The sequence below is a fragment of the Apteryx mantelli genome, chromosome Z (assembly GCF_036417845.1).
Source record: "Apteryx mantelli isolate bAptMan1 chromosome Z, bAptMan1.hap1, whole genome shotgun sequence".
In the NCBI taxonomy this organism is placed as follows: domain Eukaryota; kingdom Metazoa; phylum Chordata; class Aves; order Apterygiformes; family Apterygidae; genus Apteryx; species Apteryx mantelli.
This window is the reverse complement of record NC_090020.1, coordinates 1,252,662-1,277,146: the sequence shown is the minus strand read 5'-3', so window position 1 is coordinate 1,277,146 and position 24,485 is coordinate 1,252,662. Positions and strand designations below refer to the sequence as shown.

At 52.7% G+C, this 24,485-nt stretch overlaps 1 protein-coding gene across 2 annotated transcripts in view; it reads right to left on the bottom strand.

The window, feature by feature from the left end:
• Positions 1–11,589: 11,589 nt before the first annotated feature.
• SLC49A3 (solute carrier family 49 member 3) overlaps positions 11,590–24,485 on the bottom strand; it is a 32,473-nt gene continuing 19,577 nt past the window's right edge. Inside the window, exons 4-11 of one of the 2 annotated variants that reach the window (XM_067315517.1) lie at positions 22,118–22,194; positions 21,864–22,001; positions 20,788–20,904; positions 18,963–19,115; positions 16,080–16,237; positions 14,857–14,969; positions 13,450–13,650; positions 11,590–12,053 (exon numbers count right to left, since the gene is read on the bottom strand). In XM_067315517.1, coding sequence (XP_067171618.1) covers positions 13,496–13,650; positions 14,857–14,969; positions 16,080–16,237; positions 18,963–19,115; positions 20,788–20,904; positions 21,864–22,001; positions 22,118–22,194 — 911 coding nt within the window. In that variant the 3' untranslated portion in view covers positions 11,590–12,053; positions 13,450–13,495. The remainder of the gene's footprint in view (positions 12,054–13,449; positions 13,651–14,856; positions 14,970–16,079; positions 16,238–18,962; positions 19,116–20,787; positions 20,905–21,863; positions 22,002–22,117; positions 22,195–24,485) is intronic. The other variant, XM_067315518.1, reaches the window with a different exon arrangement.

The window sequence follows — 24,485 nt, the reverse complement described above, 5'->3', positions numbered from 1 at the left end:
CATGAGCATTCCTACCCACCTTTTTCCAAAAGGATCCGTAAGGACACGTTAAAAGGTACTGTCAGGATTGGCTGTGTTCCCCAGAAGGCATGTAACTGGTGAGAGGGGGAGTGCAAGTCAAACACTGTAGAGCAGTGTTTGGGAAACAGCTATTGCCCAGACTGTAGAGTCCAGCTCCAGCACTTTGTGTTTGCTGCCAATCCACAGAAATATTCTTCAGTAATAATTCTGTTAATAATAACAGAAATAATCCTCAGTAATAAATTAAAAAAAAAAAAAAGCTTTTCTGCCTGTTTTACTCTTTCCACTGAACCACAGACTGCTGCTCTGACTCCAGGAACTCTTGCCCAGTTCCCTTCCATCTAGAGGCTTCAACGCCGAATAAGTGTCCAAAGAGAGCCATAAACATAAGCACGTGACTAGCGCCGAAGGTAACCCTATTCGTATAAGATCCTTTTCCAAGGAATGCTATCTCTCCAAAACATGTAACTAATGGGAGGCGTGTAAAGCAATGGTGAAATGTGTTTATGTAACAGAAAACACCAGGGTCAGTCTGTGCATTACCAGAAAGCTCTCCATAATTCACTGTGCCTTGTAAACATTTCAAAATGAAGTGACAGAACACTAGCCACTTCCATTTTGTAGCCATTGTTCGTATATGCAACCAACGAGAAAGTTCTGGTTGACCTAAGAGTGTCAAGTAGTCTTCCAGGAAGCAGAGAGTCATACAAAGCCTTGTGACTTCATCTCAAAGAATTTTGCAAACCAAAGAGCTGGTAGGAATGACTGAAAACTCTCCAAACTAAACAAAACAGCATTTTGCATCCCAGCTGGATCAGTGTTCCTTTTAAATTTGGTGGAATTGGAGACTGCTTACCTTTCTCTCCCTTTCACGGGTCTTTAATCCATAACAATCATGAAGTCCTTTTTTGAAAGTACACAAATGCATAGGACATTCTTGGAGGAGGACCAGTTGTTTCCTTTTTCTTTCAAGCCCACCTTTTAGTTGTTGTATGCACACGTTGCCGGCATTCAGCTGCTCGGTCAGTCACATTCTCAACACGGCTCGTTTGCTATCTCACGTTCTACTGCATCAATCACTGTGCCTTTCCAGTCATTCTGGAATGAGCAACAGTGTATAGCAAGTGCTGAATGTATTCATTTGACTTCCGTTTTCCAGAGCCGGAGGTGCCGGCAGAGCTGCAAATTGCTAGTGGTGACAGAAGTTTGTGACCGTGCCTTCCGCCACTCAAAACCAGCTGCTGCTTGTGTCTCTGCTAGAGCCTCTCTGCTCATGTCCATGCACAACCCCCTTGTTGGGAAGCGTTTGTTCCAATGTTAGTAAGTGTCGTTCTTTTCTGTCCCTTAAACTTTCTTATTGTCATGTATACCCGAACCTTATGTGCAGAATTGCCTCATCCTTGAAAAGGCTGAGGGTTCATCCCATGGGGACAAGTCTAAGAAGAGGACGAATACCCGCAGTCAGCTTCCCTGGGAATGGGGGGCCTGTGTTGCTTTTCCGAATAGTAACAGAGTGTTGCTGTAGAGACAAGCAGCCGCCCCTTCTGGCGCAGCCAGATCAGGGGAGCTGCATCACAAGAAGGGTAATAGGGTCATTTGGCTAAACCTGACCTAAAAATAGAGATGAAAAAGAGGAACGTAATGAATAAAACTGTTGACAAGAAATAGCCGTGGCGTAGCTTTCAATACAGCTTTCCAAAGTGTGGTCTGTGAAAGTCAGAGTCAGTACTTTTGAAAGTGCTTCACCGTTCAGTGAAGTATTTTGGCACAGCTCTGTGAGTCTGCTTGCCTAGGTGTGAGGTATTTCTTTTGAAGTCTCTCTTCTGAGTATGCGACTTCTTTCAGGCATTTTCTTTGGTGAAGCACATCCCTAAGGCACTTGGAAAACAAGCTTGACGTTTTTCCTTATAATGCATCATTCTGGAGAACAAAAGGCTCTCGTGCGTTACTCATACTTATAAATGAAGCCACACAGATGACCGTCGTCTTTTTCCTTGTTGAGGAATCTGACGTAGGTCTTCTGCCAATTTGGACTGTGGAGGACAGTACCTTTTTAGCATAGAGAAGCGCTATACCAATTTCCCAGTTCTTGTCTATTTGATGCTATGTTCAATAAATAAGAATTAGAAAATAAAGAATTGTACCAATATCCTAATTCTATCTAGTTTCTAAAGGCAGAGCTCAGGCTATAGCTGTAAAGGTAGAGACCCGCCTGTTTTATATGCTCCATCTGTGGACTCCAGGTCCACAAAGTGAACTGCTAATTGCCTTCAAGAAATGAAACTGGGGCGAAGGGGAGAGAAAAAAGAAATGTGTGAATTTCTCTGTGGGTTACCACCAAGTGGATGGGTAGGGGTTTGTATAGTGGACCTGCCAAGGGCAGCGAGGAGAGGAGGTAGACTTCTGTCCGTGAAGGGGATAGCAAAGAAATGTACTATGCAAAAGAAAAGGGGCTTGCCACAGAGCTGCTGGAGTTGGAATGTAGTTCGCTTCGATAGCTAAGGGTGTGGGAAAAGGCGTTAGAGTAGGAGCAACAGATCGTTCCATTTTTCCGGTATACTAACTTTCAAATACTTTACGGGGTAATTCTTATGCGATTTGTGAACTTTCTTTGGCATCTTTTGTGTTATGGAGTTAACACGTCAGTGTGTCCCGAGCAGCTTTTGTTTGGGGTTCTTTTAAACTTGGATTGCATGTTTTCAGTAATTGTACAAAATGGTCCTTCAGTTCTACCATGGCTCTTCTGGCTGGCGTGAGGGGAGGTTCTGGATCTGTAGGCGCAAACCAAAGCTTCTGCAGCCAGGAACATTTCTTTCCTTATTAAAGAATATTTCCTCTCCTTCCTTTTTAAATAATAACAATAAAAAAAAAATCTTATTTCATTTTAGAACACCGTCAAGATGCTTTAATTATCACTCCGTATTTTTTTAGACAATGGATAGACATCCTTTTCCGGCTCCTGCCTGGGCCAGTTGAATATGCCCCATGCCTCATGTTTTAGTGGAGGGCTTATGAGCTTCAGGCAGAATCAGTCGAGTTTGCTCATCAGCTGTTTTAACTAAGCCAGTTAATTTTGTCTGAAGTGTGTTTTAGAGGCTGCCTATTACCCTGTTTGCCAGCAGAATTCCACAGGGCAATAATCTGTCCAGTAGAAAGATGTTTGCAGACCTCTGGTGGGATGATACTGCTTGAACTGGGTGGAGCTCTGTACAGAGGGAACAGCTGGGTGCCTGTAAGGTCCTTTCCTTCCAAGACCATAGTGGCAGTTTTGGCTTTGATGAAGCTCTTTATGTTAATGCTCACAGTTATGGCAGGGGAGACCTGTTGTTCTGTGTGGCATGTTTTTTTGTTGGATTTTGTTGTGTCATGGGAGCTCACTAACGGAGATCCCCATGCAACTGAGTATGTATTCAAAGTGTTTAGGAGGTACAAAAGTCAAGTCAACTCCTCCCTGAAGTTCTCTGCTCCCTGAATAACCAGACCTACATACTCTGACTAATGCAGTTAATGCTGCGTTTTGTGGTTGGGCTGTGAAACATAGAAAAAAAAGTGAAATCTGTCAGTAAGATCTGGGGAAAATTCCTTCCTCAATACACATCTCATGGCTAAAGTGACCATATGGGAAAACAGGATCCGTCAGACATAAACCTGAAGAAATCATTTTACCTCTGAGATTAACTCGGAGCAAGGATTTGTGGCACAGCAGTTGTTCTGTCAGGGGGTTACAGGGAGAGGGTTAGCATTTATGGGTTTGGGGCTTTGAGTTTGGGATCGGGCTTCTGGTCTACATTGGTGAATGGCAAAGAAGCAGCCAAACACATGGAAGAGGGGAGAGACAAAGCTGCAGCTTTGGCGATGGAGACCAGAGCAGCTTTCCCGGAGGAGACGGATGGCTCGGCCCATCCGGCAGAGCTCAGAGCGGTGGAACTGGCCCTGGAGCAAGGAGCCCCTTGTGTCTATAGGGACTCATATGCTGTGCGGGCCGGAGGCACCCAGTGGCTAGAGAGCGGGGTGAAAAAGAATTGGCAAGTGAATGGTAGAGGTGTGTGGGGAAAAACCCCCCTGAGGCGAAGTGGAGTAGTCACATGGCCGATCACTGGTCTAGAATAAATGCATTACAAAACTGTGAGGCAGAATGGCCAGGTCAATGGTTACGCGCATGGCTGGGACACCCTGGGGGTTAGGATTTGTTTCAAGAGGCTGCAAGGAGAGGGTGACCTGTGGCAAAAGCTGTGGCAAAACAACTCGTAGACTCATGCCATTTTGCTCAGACAAGAGGACAGCAGTGTGTCAGTCTCGGGGGCGGTAAACTACAGGGGGAAACTTGGCAAGTAGGTTTTGTTCCCTCGCTAAAGCGAGCACGGGAAATACATCCTTACAGGAGTAGAAATACTTAGCGGTGCAGGGGAAGTGCCCCCCACCTGAGGAGGGACGTGCTAACAGTGCTATCCTGTCCCCGTGGCCCCCACGGCCGCACTGCCCGCAGCAGGATGTGCACCCGCCTTTGCCAGCGCTGAGCCTGCAAATGGGAGGACAGCACCCAGCAGGCCATTGCCCGCTCCTGACCTCGGTGGGGGCGGACACGGCGCTTCTAGCAGCCGTGCCCCACTGCTCTCCTTGCCTTCTCAGCCCCAGAATGACTGCTGCCCCCAGAGGCAGGCAGGTGGTGAGGGCCAGTCTCCGCCAGCCCCCAGACACAACTGCAAGGCTTTGGAAAACGTGCCCGCTCGGGAGCAGGGGGCCAAGCAAGCCCTTTGCCCCCATGGCGGACAACGAGTCGGCCATGTGTTGGCTGTGTGTCCCTGTTTCCCAAGAGTCCCCAAGGTGTGGCTCTAGTGGGCAGCCCTGTCAGGCAAGGCCATCCTGAATCTTGCAGAAGAGGCCTGGAGGAAGAAGGGGTTGCCTTTCTCCTCGTGTCTCCAGCCCTGTGTTTTAGCCCTCCCTGCATGCAGCGGTGGTTGGGGGAGCAGAAGGAGGCGGGTGCCTGCCCAGGGACACAGGGCGCCCCCAGGCCAGTGCTCACACAGGCCCTTTGTGACAGCTTTTGGCAACGGCCCTGAGCTACTGTGACTGTGCGGCACCGCTGCCTTTGCCCAGGCGGCTGCAGAGTCTCGCCCAGCTGCCTTGCACCCAGGCTCCTGCCAAGCATGTGTGTGAGGCATGGGGGGTTGAGCGAGCAAGGTGCTGCGGCGGGTGCTGGGCTCGTGCTCTGGGGCTGGGAGCAGCTCTCGGTGCCCATCACCAGAGCCGCCGCTGCCAGTGGCTCCTCTTGCCCTGCCTGGCGGAGGCGGCCGGGCTCCCGCGGGGCGCGCTTGCAGAGCGGAGGTGAGCTGCGTGGGGCACGTCTGGCACGGGAAGGGCCGTGGGCTGGGGGCGGTGGGGCTCGGGGAGCTGCCAGTGCCACAGCCGGAGCACGCCTGCCCATGGGTGAGGGCTGTAGCTGTGTCCGCAGAAACACCCGTGGCACGACTGCGTGGGAGCAGGGTGCCTGTTCGTAGCCACGGGATGTTCATAACCCCTGTCCACAAGGGCATCATTTCCGGTACATACAAGTACATGTGTGTGAATGTACCTGCGTGTGTGTGTGTGTGTGTGTGCCAGGGAGGGCAGTGACCGTGTGAGCGTCCCTGCATGGGCGAGCACATGGGCTGTCCCCACTCACGCTGTGCTGGCTCCCAGCGCGCAGCCCAAGCCATGGAGGCGGCCGATTTGAAGCTGGCCCTGCAGCGTGTGAGGGCAGAGAGGTGGGAGCTCATGAATCTCCTGGAGATGCTGGAGAAGGAACATGAGGCACTGCAGGGCTCAAACGCCCGCCTGACAGAGCAGGCGGCCAGGTGGGGTGATCCCGATGCTGCTGGGCACAGGGACGCAGGAGGCTGGGGAGGCTGCGGCGTGAAGGATGATGGAGGAAGGGGAGGCTGGTGGGAGGGCCTGTGCAGGGCAAATCTGATGGCGCCCCTTTGCTGCAGGCTGCAGAGGTGCAGGAAGGTGGCCGAGGAGCCGGAAGGGCTGCTGGCTGAGCTCAGCAGGCTGCGGGAGCACCTGGAGCAAAGGCAGCAGGAGAGGGGCTGTTGCAGGGAGCTGCTGTGGTGCCTGGTAGGTGTGGAGTGCTGGTGGTGCACAGGGCTGGGGCTGCCCTTGCTGCAGCCCCACTGGGGGCCATCGCTGCCCTGCTCTGAAGCCCTGCTCTGCACCTTCCCCACGCAGCAGGAGGAGAAGCAGGAGCTGCAGGGCGCTGCCCAGGAGCTGCGCAGGGAGAACTGTGCCCTCACCCAGCGGGGCTGCAGCAGCCGCCAGGAGCTCCAGGGCCTGGAGGAGCTGCTGCCGCAGCTGGAGGTGAGCTGGGCTGGGGTCCTCTGCCTTCTCCCTGGTGCCTGCAGAGCTGGATACCCGAGGGGAGCCGCATGTGAGGGGCAGCACCACAGTGGGAGCTGGGGGCTGAGGACAGGCAGCAGGGCACAGAGCCTGGGACCTGCTGCCAGGAGATCTCAAGGGAGAAACACTGTTCCCTACTGGGTGCTTTTCTTCCTCTCCTCCTCTCCTCTGCTTTCCTCTCCTGCAGGAGCGCTTGCAGGCAGCCAAGGAGGAGAGAGGCATGAGGCTGCAGGAGCTGGACGAGGTACAGGGCAGAGGGAGAGCTGTGCTGGCAGTGTGCATGGCAGGGTGCTAGCGCTGGGGTCCGTGAACCCCACAGGCTTGGCCAGCAGTGGGTCTGGGTAGATTGTTTGCCGCAGGGGCCAGCGTCCGTGATTTACCTTTGGCTGGCCTTGTCCGTTGCCAGCCCTGCTTGTGCCCTGGAGCAGGGGAGCTGCGAGGGGACACAGCCCTGGGGCTGGATGGGGAGGGGGCTGCCCCGCTGCCACCTCTGCTCCCTGCATTGTGTGTCCTGTGTTTTGCAGGCAAAAGGGCGCTCGGCCCAGCTGAAGGAGCAGCTGCGTGAGCAGGAGGAGCGGGTGAAGGTAGTGCCAAGGGGGCAAGGGCAGAGGGCGGTGGGTGCCCACTGGCCGGGTGCTTTGCAGGAGGCTGTAGCAGGCGCATGGAGCATGAGCCTTCCCTCTCCCAGGTGCTGCGTGCTGCAATATGGCAGCTTCGAGAGGAAGTGGAGGAGCTGGAGCTGGAAAATGCTTAGTGAGTGGGGCCCAGGCACACCTCTGTGCACAGAGCTACGCGGGGGCTCTGTGCCACTCCTGGAGTCACAGCAGATGCCAGTGCCAGCCCCGGGGAGGGCATGGGGGTTGTGTGCAGCATGTGGCGCGATAGGAGACCCCGGTCCCTGGTGAGGGGTTGTAGTATGCTGCTATGGGTTGTCTCAATGGCCATGGAAGCCAGTACTGGTCCAAGCAAGCCCTGTTGCCTGCAGCAAGCAGCAGATGGAGCAGAAGCCTGAGGTGGAGGGCTCTGTGCTGCCAGAGCTGGTGGAAGCCCAGCTGGTAAGGGGGAGAGGCAGCGCCAAGGCCTGCCATGGCTGGCGGGGTCTTGCTGGGGAGAGGGGCACCGTGCAGCCCCGTGCAGGCCCCACAAGTGTCCCCGCTCGGTGTTGACCTGCAGGAGAGGGAGGAGCTGGCGAAGAGATGCGGCATCGCTACGTGGCTGCAGTGAGTTGTCCTCGAGTCCCCTGTGCCCTGGGGCCCATGTGTGGGCTGTTGTGCAGCGAGCTGGCCTGTGCTGGGGTGTCCTGCTCGCTGTCTGTGGGCTTTGCAGCTGGGAAAGACGCGCCGGGAGTGTATTCCTTGCTCTGGGCTTTCTTCTTTCTGGGCTTGTGGTGGCTCTTTTGCAACCCTCCATGAGGGAGTGACGAGCAGTGTCTGGGGGGCAGATGGTGGGGTTCCCGGACGGGGTCCCTGCAGCCCAGCGGTGGGTGCGGGGCGGGAGAGGGTTGGGATGCATCGGCCCTGCCTCATCTCCCATCCCTCCGTTGTCCCTCAGGAGACTCTGTGTGCTCTTTGTCTGCCTGGAGCTGGTTGTCGGCTTTGTGCTGGGCGCTGTGGTGCTCTACGCCTCCCAGCACGACCAGGAGCTGCTCTACCGGCTGCTGCTGTGGCTGCTACCCGAGCAGATCTACGCCCGCCTGGCGTACTTGCTGGGAGAGATGCTGAGCCTGTGGAGTGAGGGGCTGCTGCCCTTCTGACAGCCATCCCCCAGCCCTGCGGCTCTGTCGGCCTCGGCCACCCAGAGCCTGCCGGGTGAACGCTGAATAAAATGTCCTTGGTGCCCACCTTGGTGTGGTCGAGTGTGCTCTGTGCATGCCCAGAGAGAAGGCCTCTGAGGCGTGGGTGCCTCGCTGGGGGTGGTGGGTGGCGGGCGCTGGGTAGGGAGTGCGAGGGGCCTGCTGGGCAGGGGCAAGATGTGTCTGAGCAAGTGGGGCAAGAGCGTGCCAGCTCGTGGGCTGCCCCCATGGAGGTGAGCAGGGCTGTGCCTGGAGTGCTGGGGGCTGAGCTCCCCGCTCTCAGCGGGTGCGTGAAAGGAGGTGAGGGCTGGCAAGGACATGGGGCTGGGGCAGGAGCAGCTCACCCAGGTGGGGCTCTGCTGGTGAAGGGGCAAGAGGCCCACTGGCCAGCCTGTGGGTCGGGGCCCAGAGCAGATCCTGGGAGGAGAGGACCAGGGAACAGCCCGCTGTGGGTGTTGTAAGCCTGTGGGCAGAAGAGCTGGTGAGCCCTGGGCCCAGAGAAGTGCAGAGGTGCAAAACTCTTTGGTTTGATTCTCCTGCAAAGGTGTGCAGCATCTTGGACTGCAGCAGGGGGCTTCCGAGGATCCTTTGGTTTCAGACAAGGTGTTTTGCCTTGGGGACACCCCCCCCTTGCCCAACCCTCCCCCTGTGATTTGGGTGGGCAACGAGTGCTTCGAGGAGATGGGCCAACTCTCCTGAGCCCTGGAGTGGATGTACTTTTCAATGCCTTAAGAGAAAGCATCACCAGTCAGGAACACAGCAAGGGTTTCCAAAGGCATGTCTGCTTGTAGGAACTGCAGTGCCAGGAAGCTGTCTTCTCATGGGTTTAACACCTCTCCCCAGAGTGTTTTCACATGGTGTTTTTTGGGGGGAGGGGGTGCTTTGAGGTGATTCTTGTTTTTTTCCTTGTTTCTTTAGTTTGGTTGGATCTGGCTTTGGTTTGCATTGGCAAAACAAGTTGCCGCAGGCAGAAGTGACGTGCTCTGGGGCTTGCTCTGATCTGACCGAGGAAAAGGTGTACAGTTCACCAAAGCAACTCCGGTAGCATTCTGCCATCACTGGGCTGGTCAGCAGGGTTTAGCTTGCCCTAAACAGGGAAAGAGAATGAAAGAAATCAACCCCTGAAGGAGCCGGTGGTTGGTACCTTGGCCAGCATTGTCCTGGAAGTGAATGTGGCTTGTGTTCCAGTTACAGCCCAGAATTCAGACCTATGAAGTCCCTGCCCAAGACTTTCAATCTGCTGCCAGGTGTATTTTCCAAGGCAGGTGTTTGTCTTGTGACCCTTGGCCTTTGTGACATTGTCTTGGAGTCACTGTGACTCATTCCCAAGTTCTGTGGGATGCTCAGAGTGTCTAGCAGCGTTGTGGACAGTAATAGTGCTAATGTTTTGTAGCTTTGTGATACGTTTGTGTGTGTATACACGTGTGTTCCATATGTGTGCACAGGCACACATACATTTCCACAGCAATTGCCATGGCCTGGCGGGGGATGAGCCCACATGGCCCCTCAGCACCCCCCACCCCACGTCTCTGGGAAGCCCCAGGTGCTTCGTGCCCCTGCACCGCAGTCACAGTGGGGCTGCTCGTGCCCCCATGGTGCATGGCGCCTGCCAGGCTGCACCTCCTCGCCACCTCGGCAGGATGGCGCATGCCCCGAGGTCAGGCTGCGCAGCCAGGGCTCTGCCCTGGGTGTTCCCTGACAATAAGAGGCATGCGCCGCGCATGCTTGCTCCGTGCCCGGCAGCTCCCCGTCTGTGTTCTCACTACCAGACGCTGGAGCCGAGCAGGCACTGCAGGAGGAAGGTGGCTGCATCGGATGGGTGAGCGCTGCTGTTGAGTTCATGGCATGGGGACTGCCCTCCATCAGCCTCCTGGCCCTCTGCCCACGGCTGCCCACGGCTGCTCAGGCACTTCAGGCTGCCTGCGGCGTTAGACACAGGCAAGAGCTGCCTTGGCCAGAGCTCGGGTGCCAAGCGCCACTGCGCAGCCTCCTAGGCCCTGCTGAGCCCTGCCAAGGGAGCCGGCCGTGCCGAGCTGCGCTGGCCCCGCACTGGCACTTTCCCCTGAGGAAAGCCCCTTGCTGCTCTCTCATAGCCCTCCTCCCACCCCAGCCAAACACCCCTGGCAACACATGCCCGCCCAGCTGGGGCGAGCTTTGTAGCCAGCAGGCAGGGCAATGCCAGACCAGGCTGCCTGCATCGCTCAGGGAATTGATGGCTCCTGGGCTCTGGGCTGTGCCCAGGGCAGCTCTCAGCAGCCGTGCCGCTGGGTGCCTGCAGGACCCTGTGGCTCTCTCTGCTCCCTCGCAGCCCTGACACCTCCTCCCGTATCTTCCACTGGGAGAGAGTGCCGCACCATGTCCTCGCGGTCGAAAGATGGACACTCGAGCCGCCAGAGAGGCTCCCCAAGCTGCGCAACAGCCCCCATCTCTGCCACATCTGCAGGATTGCTGGCATTGTGCATGGGAATGTGCAGTCTGTTTACCTGGTGCAAGTAGAAGGCACCGAGGCAGAGCAGCTAGGAAGTGCTGCCTCCCTTGGCCAGGGACAAGCAAGGGCCATGGGCAGCAAGAGCACTGGGCAAGCCAGGGAAGGCAAGGAGAAGCAGTGAGCATGCAAGGGCTCCCATTCAGGGCCAAGGGCTGCTGCCTTAGGCCCCCCGAGCTGCCTGCACCGCGGGAGCCCACAGGAGCGCAGGACAGCCAGGGGAAGCTCAGCAGAGCAGTGCCTTTCGACTGCTTCCCTTCTTCTTGGCAGGCTTGCTGGTGGGAGTGGGTGGGCAGCCAAAGTCCCGTAGAGCAGCTCAGGAGGCCAGCCTGTGAGTTGCGCCCACGCAAGACCGCCCTCTGCCTTGGGGAAGCTGTGCTGTTGGGGGAGCAGAGCCCCTCGGCCCCCCAGCCCCAGCTGCAGACTCTTCCCAGCTGCTGGTGGACAGGCCACTCCCTCCCTGCATGCCACCAGGACGTCAAGGCCCTTCAGCTCCAGCCGGCCTCTCTCGAGAGCTCCATCCGCTTGGCAGCTCCTCACACACCTGTATGTCTGATGTGCTGGCTGAAGGAAAATCTCCCCTTTCATATCTCTTCTTCCAAATGCTTAGATAAAGATGAGAGTGCCTTAGTTGGGGCAAGGCAGACTTTCTAATCGGAAATTAGTCAATTTTGGAGGCACTTACTAGCAGTGTGCTTCCTCACTCCCTGAGCCTAGAAATGTGTCCTTCAAAACAGAGCTAACGCTGGTGAAACCTATAGCCTTTTGAGCTATCTGAAATACCACTCACCTTCATTATTTTGGGTACCACTTAACACAAGGAGAACGTTGTGACCTTTGGCTTGTGCTGCATAGCTGACCTGATGCACCCTTGCATCTCTAAAATACTCTTTTAAGATTCACACAGTGCAAAGAGTTGAGTCTTTCCTTAAACTGCCCTTTATTAAAAAAACCATGAGTGTCTGTAAATATATAAAATCATCAAGCACCAAGTGCTTCTTTCTTCCCAGTACAGTAGGACTCAGGAGTGACAGGTAAATTTGGTGTTAATCTGTTCAGTACATTAGGTGCAGGGTTGCAGAACTGACAAGTTAGTTTTGCAAAAGACAGCAAATCCAACTCCTCTGACATGTCCAAGTTCATTTTGTTTGAACTCATCTTCCTTCCTGCTCCTTTTGGTAGAAATTAGTGATCACTGGTGACAGCAGGGCTGCAGCTGTAGGAACTAGCAGGCTCCTTCTGTAGGAAGATGCAGCTAGGTGTCTTCTGGAGGGAGAGCTTTCCAGTCACAGATGGGAAAGAGACACCAGGTGGTGGGAGCGCTCCTCTTTACAGTGTTCCCCAGGAAAAGTGCATCCTTCACTTTGGGTAGTGCTCTAGCTAGACCAGAGAAAGTGAGTCACTTAATCTTCAGAGCTCAAATTTGCAACAATTTCCCTTGATTAACAAAAGTGCTGAGATCTCCTTGCAAACTGCATGATACAAAGCCTCACCCAGCCCTGCCTATCTTATTTCTTCTGGCACGGAAATGCCATAGGAGTACAAGTGCTCAGGCTGTATACCTCGGCTTGAATAAGGAAGCAGGACAGTGGATTGCAGTGCAAGTATTGCTGTTTGTAAAATGCAGAAAAGCTCACTTGTACCCTTTGCAATCGTTATGGTAACTGAACTCCAAAGGGGATCTTTTGTGCATCTACCCATCTCTTCAAACACTGAAGAACAGCTGTCAATTGCAGGGAGAACTGGAAGATGCCTGTGTGGTGTTGCTCCTTACTTGACCTTCCTCAAAACCACTCATATCCTTTGCAGAAACTTGTGAAGACTCCCTGCACTCTTTATGTGGTCACCTTTGCCTGTTTGCTTGCCCCCTTCCCCCCAAGGCACTGCTGTGTCATTTTCCAGAAAGTAAGCTGCCCTCTCAGTGTTCCCCTGTAGAAGAGCACAAGTCTTGGTCTGCGGAGGGTACACAGCCCTGATCTTACAGTGGCAGGTTCATCCTCCCGTGGAAAATTTGAACTACTGGAGTAGCAGGAGAGATGGTGAGACAACAGGAGCACAAGGCAAAATAAATTGATCGTGAATGTCTCGACATTTGGCAAGGGACTAAAAATGGCAAGGAAGGCTGCCACATTTAGCATCCTCTGCTTACTGATTTCTTTTTTTATGGTCAGCCCTGCAGGCAGAGCTTTCCTTTTCCCGTTTGTAGGAGAGGACAATGTGCTCACTGTAACAGACTCATACTACAGATAACATGCCTATGCCTCTCTCCTGCAACAGAAAGATGCTCTAGCTCCTACCACCCTTTAGCCGAGGAAGAGGCACAATTAGCTCCAGGTTAGAGGGGGGAAGAGTGTCGTGCTATACAAGAACCACAGTACTTGCAAGCTAATTTTCTGACAGCTTTGTGATAGGCATGGCTTCCACCCCTCTGAAAGCTTCACCCCTGGTCCAAGCACATGAAAACGAAAAAACAGCTGAAATATTATGCTCCTCTCCTCTGCAACTTTCCTTTAGCTTGAATCAAGACAGCAGAAAATAACTGCTGTACCTCTGTAGTTGTCCAATCCCCTCTGACTTTTCTGGCAGCACAACCACCCTGTACCCTCCACCACAGCCTCAGAAATAAATGCAAGAGTTGGGGAAGCTCGGACAGGGCACCCCAGTAGCTCTGCTCTAGCCCTTTTCTTGTGAAATCCAGGCTGCTTGTTGTGCAACAGGACCCAAACATTCCAGTGTTTCAGGTGAACACTCACAGTCACAGCCCCTGCCCACAGACCTGAGTCCGTCCATAATCAGCCCTTGGTGTGCCCTTTTCAGCCCGGTTAGGCTTCAGGAACAGTTGCTGCTGCCCTGTCTTCTGCATTGACCAAAGTGCCACTGTTTGTCTCGGCATGGAGCCGCTTGTAGTCAGTGTTGAAGAAGATGACGTAGAAGCAAGCCATGGCACTGCAGAGCCCAGCCAGCACCAGCGTTGAGACTGCAAGAAAGATAAACTTTTAGAGGGTGAATCCATGACTCCCCAGAGGTGCAGAGGTCTGGAGGTCAGCTCCCCAGAAGCTGCACAGTCTCAGTGATCTCCTCCCAAAGGGTGTCCCCAAGGCAGGTGTGCAGCTCACAGTGGGGCAACAGCGGTTTGTTAAGAGCCAAACTTTCTCTCACACACCAAGCCCATAGGAAGAGGGCTTGAATGGAGCGTGGAACATTTCCACAATTCCTGTCCTGCTTGGTCCCACAGGTTGGAGGTCTTACACTGGTGCACAACTCTGTGTGTGTGTGTGTGTGTGTGTGTGTGTGTGTGTGTGTTGGGGTGGGGGTGGGGGAGTTGGGGGTGTGCTGGGGGTGCGGTAATGAAAGCTACAAGGAAGACTTAATCAAAACACTTGGGCTTTGTAAGAGACCAGGTCCACACCTGCGATGTTCCTTGCTACAAGGTCACCAGAGAGCGAAGTGTAGCAAAGGTCCCTGAAGGAAAAGTTTTAATCTAAGAAAGGTTTGTGCCCTAAGAACATTTTTGATGCAAAAAAAGTAAATGCAAAAAGGCTATACATGATGGCTTGGAAGTAGTTGTGCTCTCATTCCAGCATTGTCTCAAAAAAACACTTCCCTGCCTTTCTCCACAGATGTTCCTGACTGTATCAGATCATAAATTGAGTAGCGACAGGTACCCAATGATGAGATCCAGCTCTAATCTGACAAGATGGGCAGTTGCAGAGTTTCAAACATGAAGCAGTCAAATTTTCAGGGGGGTGGGGGTGGGGGGCAGTTATTGTGAAGTTCTTGGCAATTGTAGTTCCCTGCCAGCTATTGGAGCTAGGTCTTGAGATCTTCTGCTCAGCTGAAGAGGATTTTTAGAAAAGGTGTTTGCCAGCCTCTACATTATAGTGTGTCCACAGGGCTTGGTGTCACTGTTACATGAACATGAACCAGCTGAAAGATCAAGGCCAGGGTTTACCTACAATGCAAACACACTTTTGTGCCCTAGTTCATCTCAGTTGCTGTTTTGCAGCCCTGTTTTAGCTGCAGCAGCAGAGAGTGCACCATCAGGTTGGGAAAGGTGGCTAAAAGACAGGCTACAGCAGGAATCAGTCCTGCAGGCTTCCTGACAGCGAAACGTGGGAGGGCTTGTGGGGGGCACATGGGGTGCAACTGAGTGTCTGGTGTGATTTCCCAGGGAGGTATTTACCGGTCCAGTCCAGGGCTCCGTCTTGGTCGAGGGCACAGGTGGAGGATGGGTCCTCAGAAACCCGCACAGTGAGGGCTTGTAGCAGAATCATTAAAATCACGCCTTGGACCTGGCTGTGGGGAGAAGCTGTCATGCAGTTACTGCTCCTGCCTGATTCACCAGTCCTGCCAGGGCAGCCAGGCTGCCCCAGTGGGGAGGAAGTGAAGCCCCTGTCTGGAGCAGGGTCCTTCTAGCGGAGCAAACTATTGCCAGCTGCCTCTGACCCAGGCCCTCAGTAACCAGCCCTGCCTCACAGGGTGGGCAGGCCGGCCTTTCAGCACGCCCTCAGACACATGGCCAGCATGGCAGGGCCACTGCGTACTTCCACCAGAGGTGGACAGCTGTTGAACCACAGCTGCCAGTGAGCTGAGACTTAGTCACTGGACAAAGACTGGAAATACTCTCTCACTGCAGGGGAAAAGCCAGGCCATGACTTCAGCCTCCTCCTCCTTCACAGCTGGCTGCCAAGCAACAATAAACTCGACAACCAGTGGGAGACAACAGCCCTCAAGGGCAGGTGTCCAATGCCCCTCTCTGACAGCTGTTCATTGCTGCTGCTGAACCCCCAGATGCGCACATGTGGTGCTGGGCCATGCACATCATTGCTCAGAGCTCCAAGGTGTTGTCCCTGCTGCAGCTCAGTGCCAGCCCAAGGCACGTAAGCTGAGCATGGAAAGGACTGTCACTGCCGTGTCTGGTGTGGACCAGCTGCCCTGAGAGTGATGAGCCCCATCTTGCCCACGGGGGCCCTGAGGCCTGACAGGTCCCTGTGCTGCCATGGAAAGGGGCACCACTCTTGGGTGCACAGCTCACGCTTGCTTTGGACATAGGTGATGCTGAGCAGGTTTATCTCCCTGCTTTGTGCCAAGGAAGGGAGAACTTCAGCTGTCTTCTTGCCCTTCTTGCACGAGACCCACATACTCTTCCTTGCTTTAAACTCTAGTGGAAGTTCATCAGCTCTACAGCTCACATCAGGATGGATGGCCATCAGCTGTCTTCCTTTTGTTTAAGGCAAAACCTACGGATGGACAGCTCCCCCCTTGCCATGCTCACGTCCATGCGTGCCAGACAGAAGAAACTCAGCAGCATGGCTAGCACCAACATCCATGCTCTGCTTTATTTGCAGCCACACCACTGTCACTACCCAAGCTCAACTGTCAGATAGGTTTAACTTGCCTGCTTACCTTGCAACAAAAATCAGGCCTGTAGATGTGCCCTCTCCCACGGGGTAGGAGCACTCCACAGCCAGCTCCATGGCAACGGGGTAGATGGCAAAACCGAAGAACCCAAACAGCGAGCTGGCTATGGCCAGGGTTATGGCCTGGTGTCTGAACCGAGATGCCTGCAGGCAGAGAAACAGTGCCAAAGTCTCAGTATCAGCACTGCTGCACAGAAAGTCTCTGTTTGAACCTGTATTTCACCATCACCAGAGGGAAGTCCCAGAGGTTCACTGTTCTCACCAGTACCTTCCTCATGCTTTTATTGAAGGACCTCTTTTACCTGAGCCTCTAGAGTCAGCAAATGGCTACAGGAGATTTATCTGTTGAGTTTAAGCAAGGGGAGAGAGATCAGCAGAATTATCTGGAAAACAAGGATGTGGTCCTATTACTGTGACTTGATTCCCTGGTCAGCAACTTACCAGAAATCCACTCAGCTGATCTCCGGTATGAAGTGAAACACACACGTTCCTCCTGATACAAGCTAATGTGTCTAAAGTGGCATTTGGAGTAGATTACATACGAGAATTCACCAGGTTGCTGCAGCTTAGTCTAGGCTGAAAACTATTCTTTATCATGTATCAACACTGTCAGACTCACTTTTGCAACACCAGGGTATTATTGGGGGGGGGAAAAAAAAACACCCAAATCATCCACAAACTCTGGTGATTAGTTCGGTTCCTAAAACAGCCTCATCCTCAGCTCTGCAGGAAGGAGCATGGCCTTGTCCAGCCAATGCTAGTAAAGCCAAGGGGGTCATTCCTGCTGCCATAGGGTTGGTGTCTCCTTCATTACCCTCTGTATTACATTCCCACAGAGGAACACTAGGTCTCTGTCCTGACATAGCTGCAGAAGGCCTGTCCCAGCTACACTGCTGAATGGCAAGGAAGTAGCCAAACACATGGAAAACTTTATGTGTACAGGTAAAGGAAAGAAATTATTGGAGAGTGTAGAGCGAACTGGGATGCCTGTGGAGTACTCCCAGCTGCCCTCCTTCCCGAGAACTGATGGCCCACCCTGGGACGGTGAGACAAAAGCAGGGGTACAGTTCACAGACGGGAGTGCAGAACGACTGGGGGAAGAGGGGAGAGGCAAAGCTGCAGCTTTGGCGGTGGAGACCAGAGAAGCTTTCCCGGAGGAGACGGATGGCTCGGCCCATCCGGCAGAGCTCAGAGCGGTGGAACTGGCCCTGGAGCAAGGAGCCCCTTGTGTCTATAGGGACTCATATGCTGTGCGGGCCGGAGGCACCCAGTGGCTAGAGAGCGGGGTGAAAAAGAATTGGCAAGTGAATGGTAGAGGTGTGTGGGGAAAAACCCCCCTGAGGCGAAGTGGAGTAGTCACATGGCCGATCACTGGTCTAGAATAAATGCATTACAAAACTGTGAGGCAGAATGGCCAGGTCAATGGTTACGCGCATGGCTGGGACACCCTGGGGGTTAGGATTTGTTTCAAGAGGCTGCAAGGAGAGGGTGACCTGTGGCAAAAGCTGTGGCAAAACAACTCGTAGACTCATGCCATTTTGCTCAGACAAGAGGACAGCAGTGTGTCAGTCTCGGGGGCGGTAAACTACAGGGGGAAACTTGGCAAGTAGGTTTTGTTCCCTCGCTAAAGCGAGCACGGGAAATACATCCTTACAGGAGTAGAAATACTTAGCGGTGCAGGGGAAGTGCCCCCCACCTGAGGAGGGACGTGCTAACAGTGCTATCCTGTCCCCGTGGCCCCCACGGCCGCACTGCCCGCAGCAGGATGTGCACCCGCCTTTGCCAGCGCTGAGCCTGCAAATGGGAGGACAGCACCCAGCAGGCCATTGCCCGCTCCTGACCTCGGTGGGGGCGGACACGGCGCTTCTAGCAGCCGTGCCCCACTGCTCTCCTTGCCTTCTCAGCCCCAGAATGACTGCTGCCCCCAGAGGCAGGCAGGTGGTGAGGGCCAGTCTCCGCCAGCCCCCAGACACAACTGCAAGGCTTTGGAAAACGTGCCCGCTCGGGAGCAGGGGGCCAAGCAAGCCCTTTGCCCCCATGGCGGACAACGAGTCGGCCATGTGTTGGCTGTGTGTCCCTGTTTCCCAAGAGTCCCCAAGGTGTGGCTCTAGTGGGCAGCCCTGTCAGGCAAGGCCATCCTGAATCTTGCAGAAGAGGCCTGGAGGAAGAAGGGGTTGCCTTTCTCCTCGTGTCTCCAGCCCTGTGTTTTAGCCCTCCCTGCATGCAGCGGTGGTTGGGGGAGCGCAAGGAGGCAGGGAAGGGAAGGGAAGGGAAGGGAAGGGAAGGGAAGGGAAGGGAAGGGTTTGCTTGTTGCTCCTGACTCAGCCTGATGTCTACTCTGTGCTCTACCTGAGTCCAGGCATGCTGACCTGTATCCAAAGCATCCAAAATGCCAGAGCACTGAGGAAAGGAATGTGAGGTCTGCATCAGGCATCCCCTTCCACACTGAGCAAGGCATAACATTCATCTGTCTCTTCAAAGTGGAGCTAACATCATTGGGATCTTGGCCCAGTAGAAGGAGTAATCACACCTGTGTTATAAGGTAGTCTGGGTCTTTCAACAAGCAGTAGAAATGCACAGCACAAGTCTGTTGGGGAAACAGATGCCTGCATCAGCCTGGGCCCTCTGCAGGTCCAGGAGCCCCATGCCTCGTGCTCAGTTTCCTGCTGGGTGATGGCTCCCATTGGCAGTGACTGGGTTTGCGTGCAGTACCTGCACTCCAGCCCCATGGGTATGAAGATATTCCCAAAGCAGAACAGGTGGCTTAATAAATACCACAACATCAATTGACCTTGTTTTGAGTTGACGATTTATCAGATGGCAACAGAAGTAGGCCCACAGATATGATGTAATGCAAGGGAGAACTCACCACTGCAAACACGATGCTAGCGAATGCACTCAGACAGAAACAGATCTTGGTGGACTCTATAAACCTCCTTGTTCGGTCAACATACAGTCCTAGTAGGAAGGCACCCAGCAAACCACATGTGGTGAATAGTGCACCATTCAGGCCAGCAAATACCTGCAGGGCAGAAGAACAAGTGACTGAGCAGCTAAAGCTGGAAGGCAAGAGGTTTTAATGTCACTGACCCATCTGCCTGCTTCCAGTAAGTCATTTAATGAGGCAGGACAGATTCCCCTGCCCTTTGCAATAGCAAACGCCTCTACTGGGCTCAGAGTAGCAAATAACTTGCCCTAGGATGACTGCTGCTTCAGGGGCATGTGGACAACAGGGTCACAGCAATCCCAAGGTCTCAGTGGATAATGAGTTTCTGCATATCTGACCAGGGAGCTGGGGTGTGGGGCAGCAGCAGTTCCCTGGCATTGAACGCTTCATTCCACATGTACGGGAGCTCTTGGTTCCTCCAGCAGGACCAGGTACCTTGTCCACACTTGCTATGGTAACAAATAAAACTCTTTGGGGATCTTCTGTTTATAACCATGCTCTGGGCTCTTATTTTACAAGGAACCTGTACTGGCTGACTGCCAACCACAAGGCTGGTTGCCCAAAGATTGTTATACCAGACACTGCACAGCCAGGCTGGGGCAGGGAGGTCTGAGCAGAGAGGCAGTGGGTGGCAGCAAGGATAGGACCTGTGCTCTACTGCCTGCTGTGACTGTCTGTCTTTGCTTGTTCTCCCCCTTCAGCTCCTTGAGAAGCAGTCAAAATCAGACACCAAGCCTGAAAGCAGGGAGGCTTTAACAAGTTTGGGTAAACATTTTTGGGAGTTTCAGGGGCAGAGTAGATGGAAAGGGTGTCTGGAATAGCTCCTGTGGGCTCTGCTGCAGGGCTGGGACAGGCCAGTCACATGCAGACAAAAGCACTGCAGTGCACCAGAAGCAAGGCTGGGAAGCTTGGAAGGTTACTGGTGAAAAGCCAGCAGACTGAGTCAATGTGACCAGGCTGCATGGCCACAGTTTATGGCACTGAGTGGGCTATCACATGGTTGTAGGAAATCGAGAGGGAGAGGAACAGAGAGCAGGTAGGTAGATGTGCAGGTGCAACAACTGGAGAGGTGTTTTAAGAGGTCTTCCATGGGGATACAAGCAGCAGGTCAGGAGCGCTGCCTGTTGGAGGGGAAGCGCAGGAACTGGGGCAGTCCCTGCAAAGGCAGGGAGAGAGCAGGTGGAACCGGCTGCGAACACCCTGTGCTCAACCCTGAATGCAGCACCTAGCCAGTGCCATGGGAGGGAAGGATGCTTGAGGAAACAGAGCTGCCACAGCACCTGCGATCTCTGCTACCATGTCCTTGTTTTAGACTATGCAGAGAAGAAAGGTAATTGCATCAGCCTGCCTCCAGCTGCCTGCTCACTCCAGGACCTGTCTAGGCCTTCTTCCCCTCTGGGGTAGGGATCAGAGGGCTGCACAGGCAGCAGTGCTCTGCAGTGACTTAGAAGGAACCCCAACACTCTTCCCTCAGTAGTGTCTAGGAAGACAGGGCATTTCATTTGCAAATGGGGGCCTGGCCAAGGACAGTAATGAAAATGCTGATCATCTATTATACTAAAAGCTTGACTGTGCTCTGGATTAATGTGCTGCTTAACATACAGTAGACATTATCAGGAAATGAGAGATAGACAGTGCAGGGTATTCACCTGCCTTCATTTTGCTCTGAGTCCTTAATCACTGAAAAACATTTTGACTATCATAGATCACGTGGGAAGTGGGGAAGGAAGGAGACAGACAGACTCACGTTTGAATATCCTTTTTCGCAGAGAATCTGTTCCAGTAGAGCTGAAAAGCAAGTGAACATCCCAATTCCTCCTCCAAAACACACAGCCAGGATGATGTATGACTTGTTTCTCAGGAGCTAGAAAAAGAAGTTACCACATCATTTAAAAGAAGTGGAGGGGAAAGAAAGGCCCAGCTGAGACAGTGGTTTTGAAGGTCAGTGTCTCTGACTCCTCAGTTAGAAAGGTGAAGAGGGCAATCCCATGAGCATTAGAGGAATTTAGCTTTCTGCTGTCAGGGGGGATTTTAAGGCCAGCCAGAGGGCAAGCAAAAATAGGTACTGTGTAGGGCAGAGGGGACTCCACAGTACCCTTAAATTCTACTCTTCATTTTGCCATGTGCCTTGCTACCTGCATATGGTCTGCTCAGAAGGCTCAGGGTTGCGGTCCTCTTGGAGGAGTCCAGGTTTATCTGTCTGCGCCAACTGAACAGCAGCCAGTCCATAACTAAATAGCCAGACAGCATCTGCCCCACCTCTGCTGTGAGCAGATGCTAACTCCCTGAGGAAGGAAGAGACCTGGATCTCCTTCAGGGGCTTTCCATGGCAGGTTTGGTGGGGCAGTGTAGCGAATGATGGCACGGACTCGGGAGGTTGTGTGTCCTGAGACATTTATTGTGTGTTTCTAAGCATATTTATACTAAGAAGTTAGCTGCTTCAGTGGTTTCACAGATACACTTTGCTAAGCCAATCATCATGCAGATTATGTCACAGGTAGCCAATCATTACACCGATCACACACGCAGCGATCATGCTTTGTACCTTGCTACTTGTTTAGAAAAGCTGTCTTGCCCTTAACCTTGGTTCCCACTGGCTTCTGCTAGTTTATCTGTACTTTCTCAAGATGTATCATTTCCAGCTGCATTGGTGTCCTTGAGTACGTTTGTCTAAGGCTCCTGTTGCTTGCTACTTGCAACTTTCCACCAGTTTAACCCTGTCATGACCCTCCACAGGGCAGGGTTCAGAGCATGCTTTGTTGTCAGATTCCCCAGAACAACCCTCACTGCAGTGATGGTTTCTCTCTGCGCTATGGAACTTACCATTTTGAGCCCTGTGAGGAATGGCTGGGAGGTGGAGTTAGTGGCACTGGCAGAAGGAGGTGTTGGAGGAACCTTCTCATGAATCCCAACGGTTGCTAGAGCACAGGCTGTTACTGCTGGGATGGCATAAACACCCAGCTGTACAACACAAGCAAAGATATGTTACCAGTCTTTCCAACTCCACTGCCTGCAAATATATAAAGCAGCAGGACCCCAAACAGCCCAGCTGCCTGATTAAACTAGTTTTCATTTACCATCAGTGGAATGTGCTTTCCTTCTGGAACTAGTGCAGGTGACAGCACATTTGCTATGAGAATACCCAAGGGATTGGCTGGAAGAGAATAAAAAAGGACACTTGTTTTCATATGAGCAGTCAGAATCATGTGTCCACCCCTTCTGCCAGTCAGCACCAGTGTTGTAGGGTGCAGCAGAGCAGCAATAAGTAAGGACAGAGCAAGGCATATGCGTGGAGAAACCAGGAGGGGAACACTTGCAAAATTCAACTAAGAGGTCTTGCTGTTGCCGCATATGTTTCCCCGCTACCATGATGTCCATCTCAGAAATCCATTTTCCTATGGCCCCTAACACCCATAACAGAAGCTGGTTTTCATCTATGATCTATGCTGTCCCCATTTTCACAAGGCTGCTCCTGTAAACACCAAGCTGAAGGGACAAAATGAAGATGGACCTATCCAAGCCATCTGTTCTGATGTCATATTGCAGTTACAAACAGAGGCACTTTCCCTAGGCAACCTCAGATTCCCACTTGAACCTGGAACTAGAAGAGAGGGTACCCCATCATTAGCTGGCATGCTGCTGAACACACCGGGATGCCCTCACGTGACATCTCCTCAGCCTTCCTCTCAGTTTAACATCCCATGCCTGCTTCCCTGGCACAGCAGTTTCCTCATTCATTTTACACATTCCTGCAATGTGGTTATCCAGAGTCACAGACAGCCAGCATTAAAACAAAAAGCAGCTGAAAGAGTTGTTCACAGTAAGCAGAAAAACAGCATCCCATAAGCAACTTGCAGTTCAGGAGAAAGAACCAAACCACAACTGGTCCATCCTAACCTTCCCCCTCAAATAGTGTGCTTGTTGAGACTCTGACCAGGACCGGTGGGAAACAAAGTGATAGGTGTCAAGGAAAATTGCCTGGTCACTTTCAGCCATATCCATATGATGTGTTTAGCAATTTCATTCTCATGAGTAACAAACATCCCATCATTTGGTGGTTCTGTGAACTTATATTTATTCTAGAACAAAAAATACAGCAAAACATCCCTTTCAAAATAATGAGAATCCATGTTACTGCTGTGACATGGTATATGGGCTTGAAGCCATGTACCACAGCTGTTTCACATTTTCAGAAGATCAGCCACCCAGGGCAATGCATGCACATGCCAGCTGCAGCATGTCAGCATGAGCACCTTTCCATTTGCACTCAGCAGGAGGATACTAATGGAGTGCAAGACATGACAGAGCTCAGCCACCATAACTGAGGTACTATGCTGAACTACAGAAACATTCTCTGTGGAGCACAGACAGTTCTGCCCAAGGGAGAAGTGCACAGAGATTCACCAAATCATAGATTTGTTGAGGCTGGCAAGCACTTCTGGAGATGATCTAGTCCAACCTCCCTGCTCAAAGAAGGGTCTATTACAGCAGGTTGCTCAGGGTTGTGTCCAGTTGGGTTTTGAATAACTCCAAGGGTAGAGGTTCCACAACATCTCTGGGCAACCTGTTCCAGTCTTCAGCCACTCTCTCAGTTAAAAAGCTTTTTCTTATGTCTAAATAGAATTTCCTGTATTTCAGTATGTGCCCATTGCCTCTTGTCCTGTCACTGGATACTGCTGAGATGAGTCTGGCTCCAACTTCTCTACACCTTCACATCAGATATTTATATTTATCAGTAAGATCCCCCCTGAGCCTTCTCCAGTTTCCTTCAGCTCTGCTAGCCTCTCCTCATATGTTGGATGTTGCAAACCCTTCATCATCTTAGCGGCTCTTCACTGGACTTGCTCCAGTATGTCTGTGTACTTCTTCACTGGAGAGCCCAGAACTGAAAACAGTGCTCCAGGTGTGGTCTGCAGCAACACTCTTCCTAATGCTGCCCATGATACTATTGGCCTTTTATGCCACATGGGCATGAAAAGTAGGAAATCCCTATGACACCTCTCTGAACTCACACTAGGTCATTCCTGACAGCTTGCAAGCCAAAACATTTGCTCAGTAAATCCAGCCTGTGGGGCTGGAGCTGAGTACTGTGTGGAACACCACTCTCTGACTCTGCTTGGGAATGTCCAAAACTGTAGGGGAATATTTTCTAACTTTAATGAGATGTTGTGCAAACAGTTAAACGAGCAAAGATGATTTTCTACTAATACATATGTCCTGTCTCTCCTCTTCTTTCTTTTCCACTACAAAACCCCAAGTCTCCCTACTCTTCCCCATATTTCCCAAATTACTCCCCTACTGCCAGCTCCCTTTGCATCCTCCAATAACCAGCTGGCTATGAGGCACTGTGTGCTGCACCTGGCTTGGGGCAGACTGCTAACTGCTCAGCAGTGGGCCAGGCAGACACAGCAGGTAGTGGGGGTGCACTGCAGGTCTACTGAACCA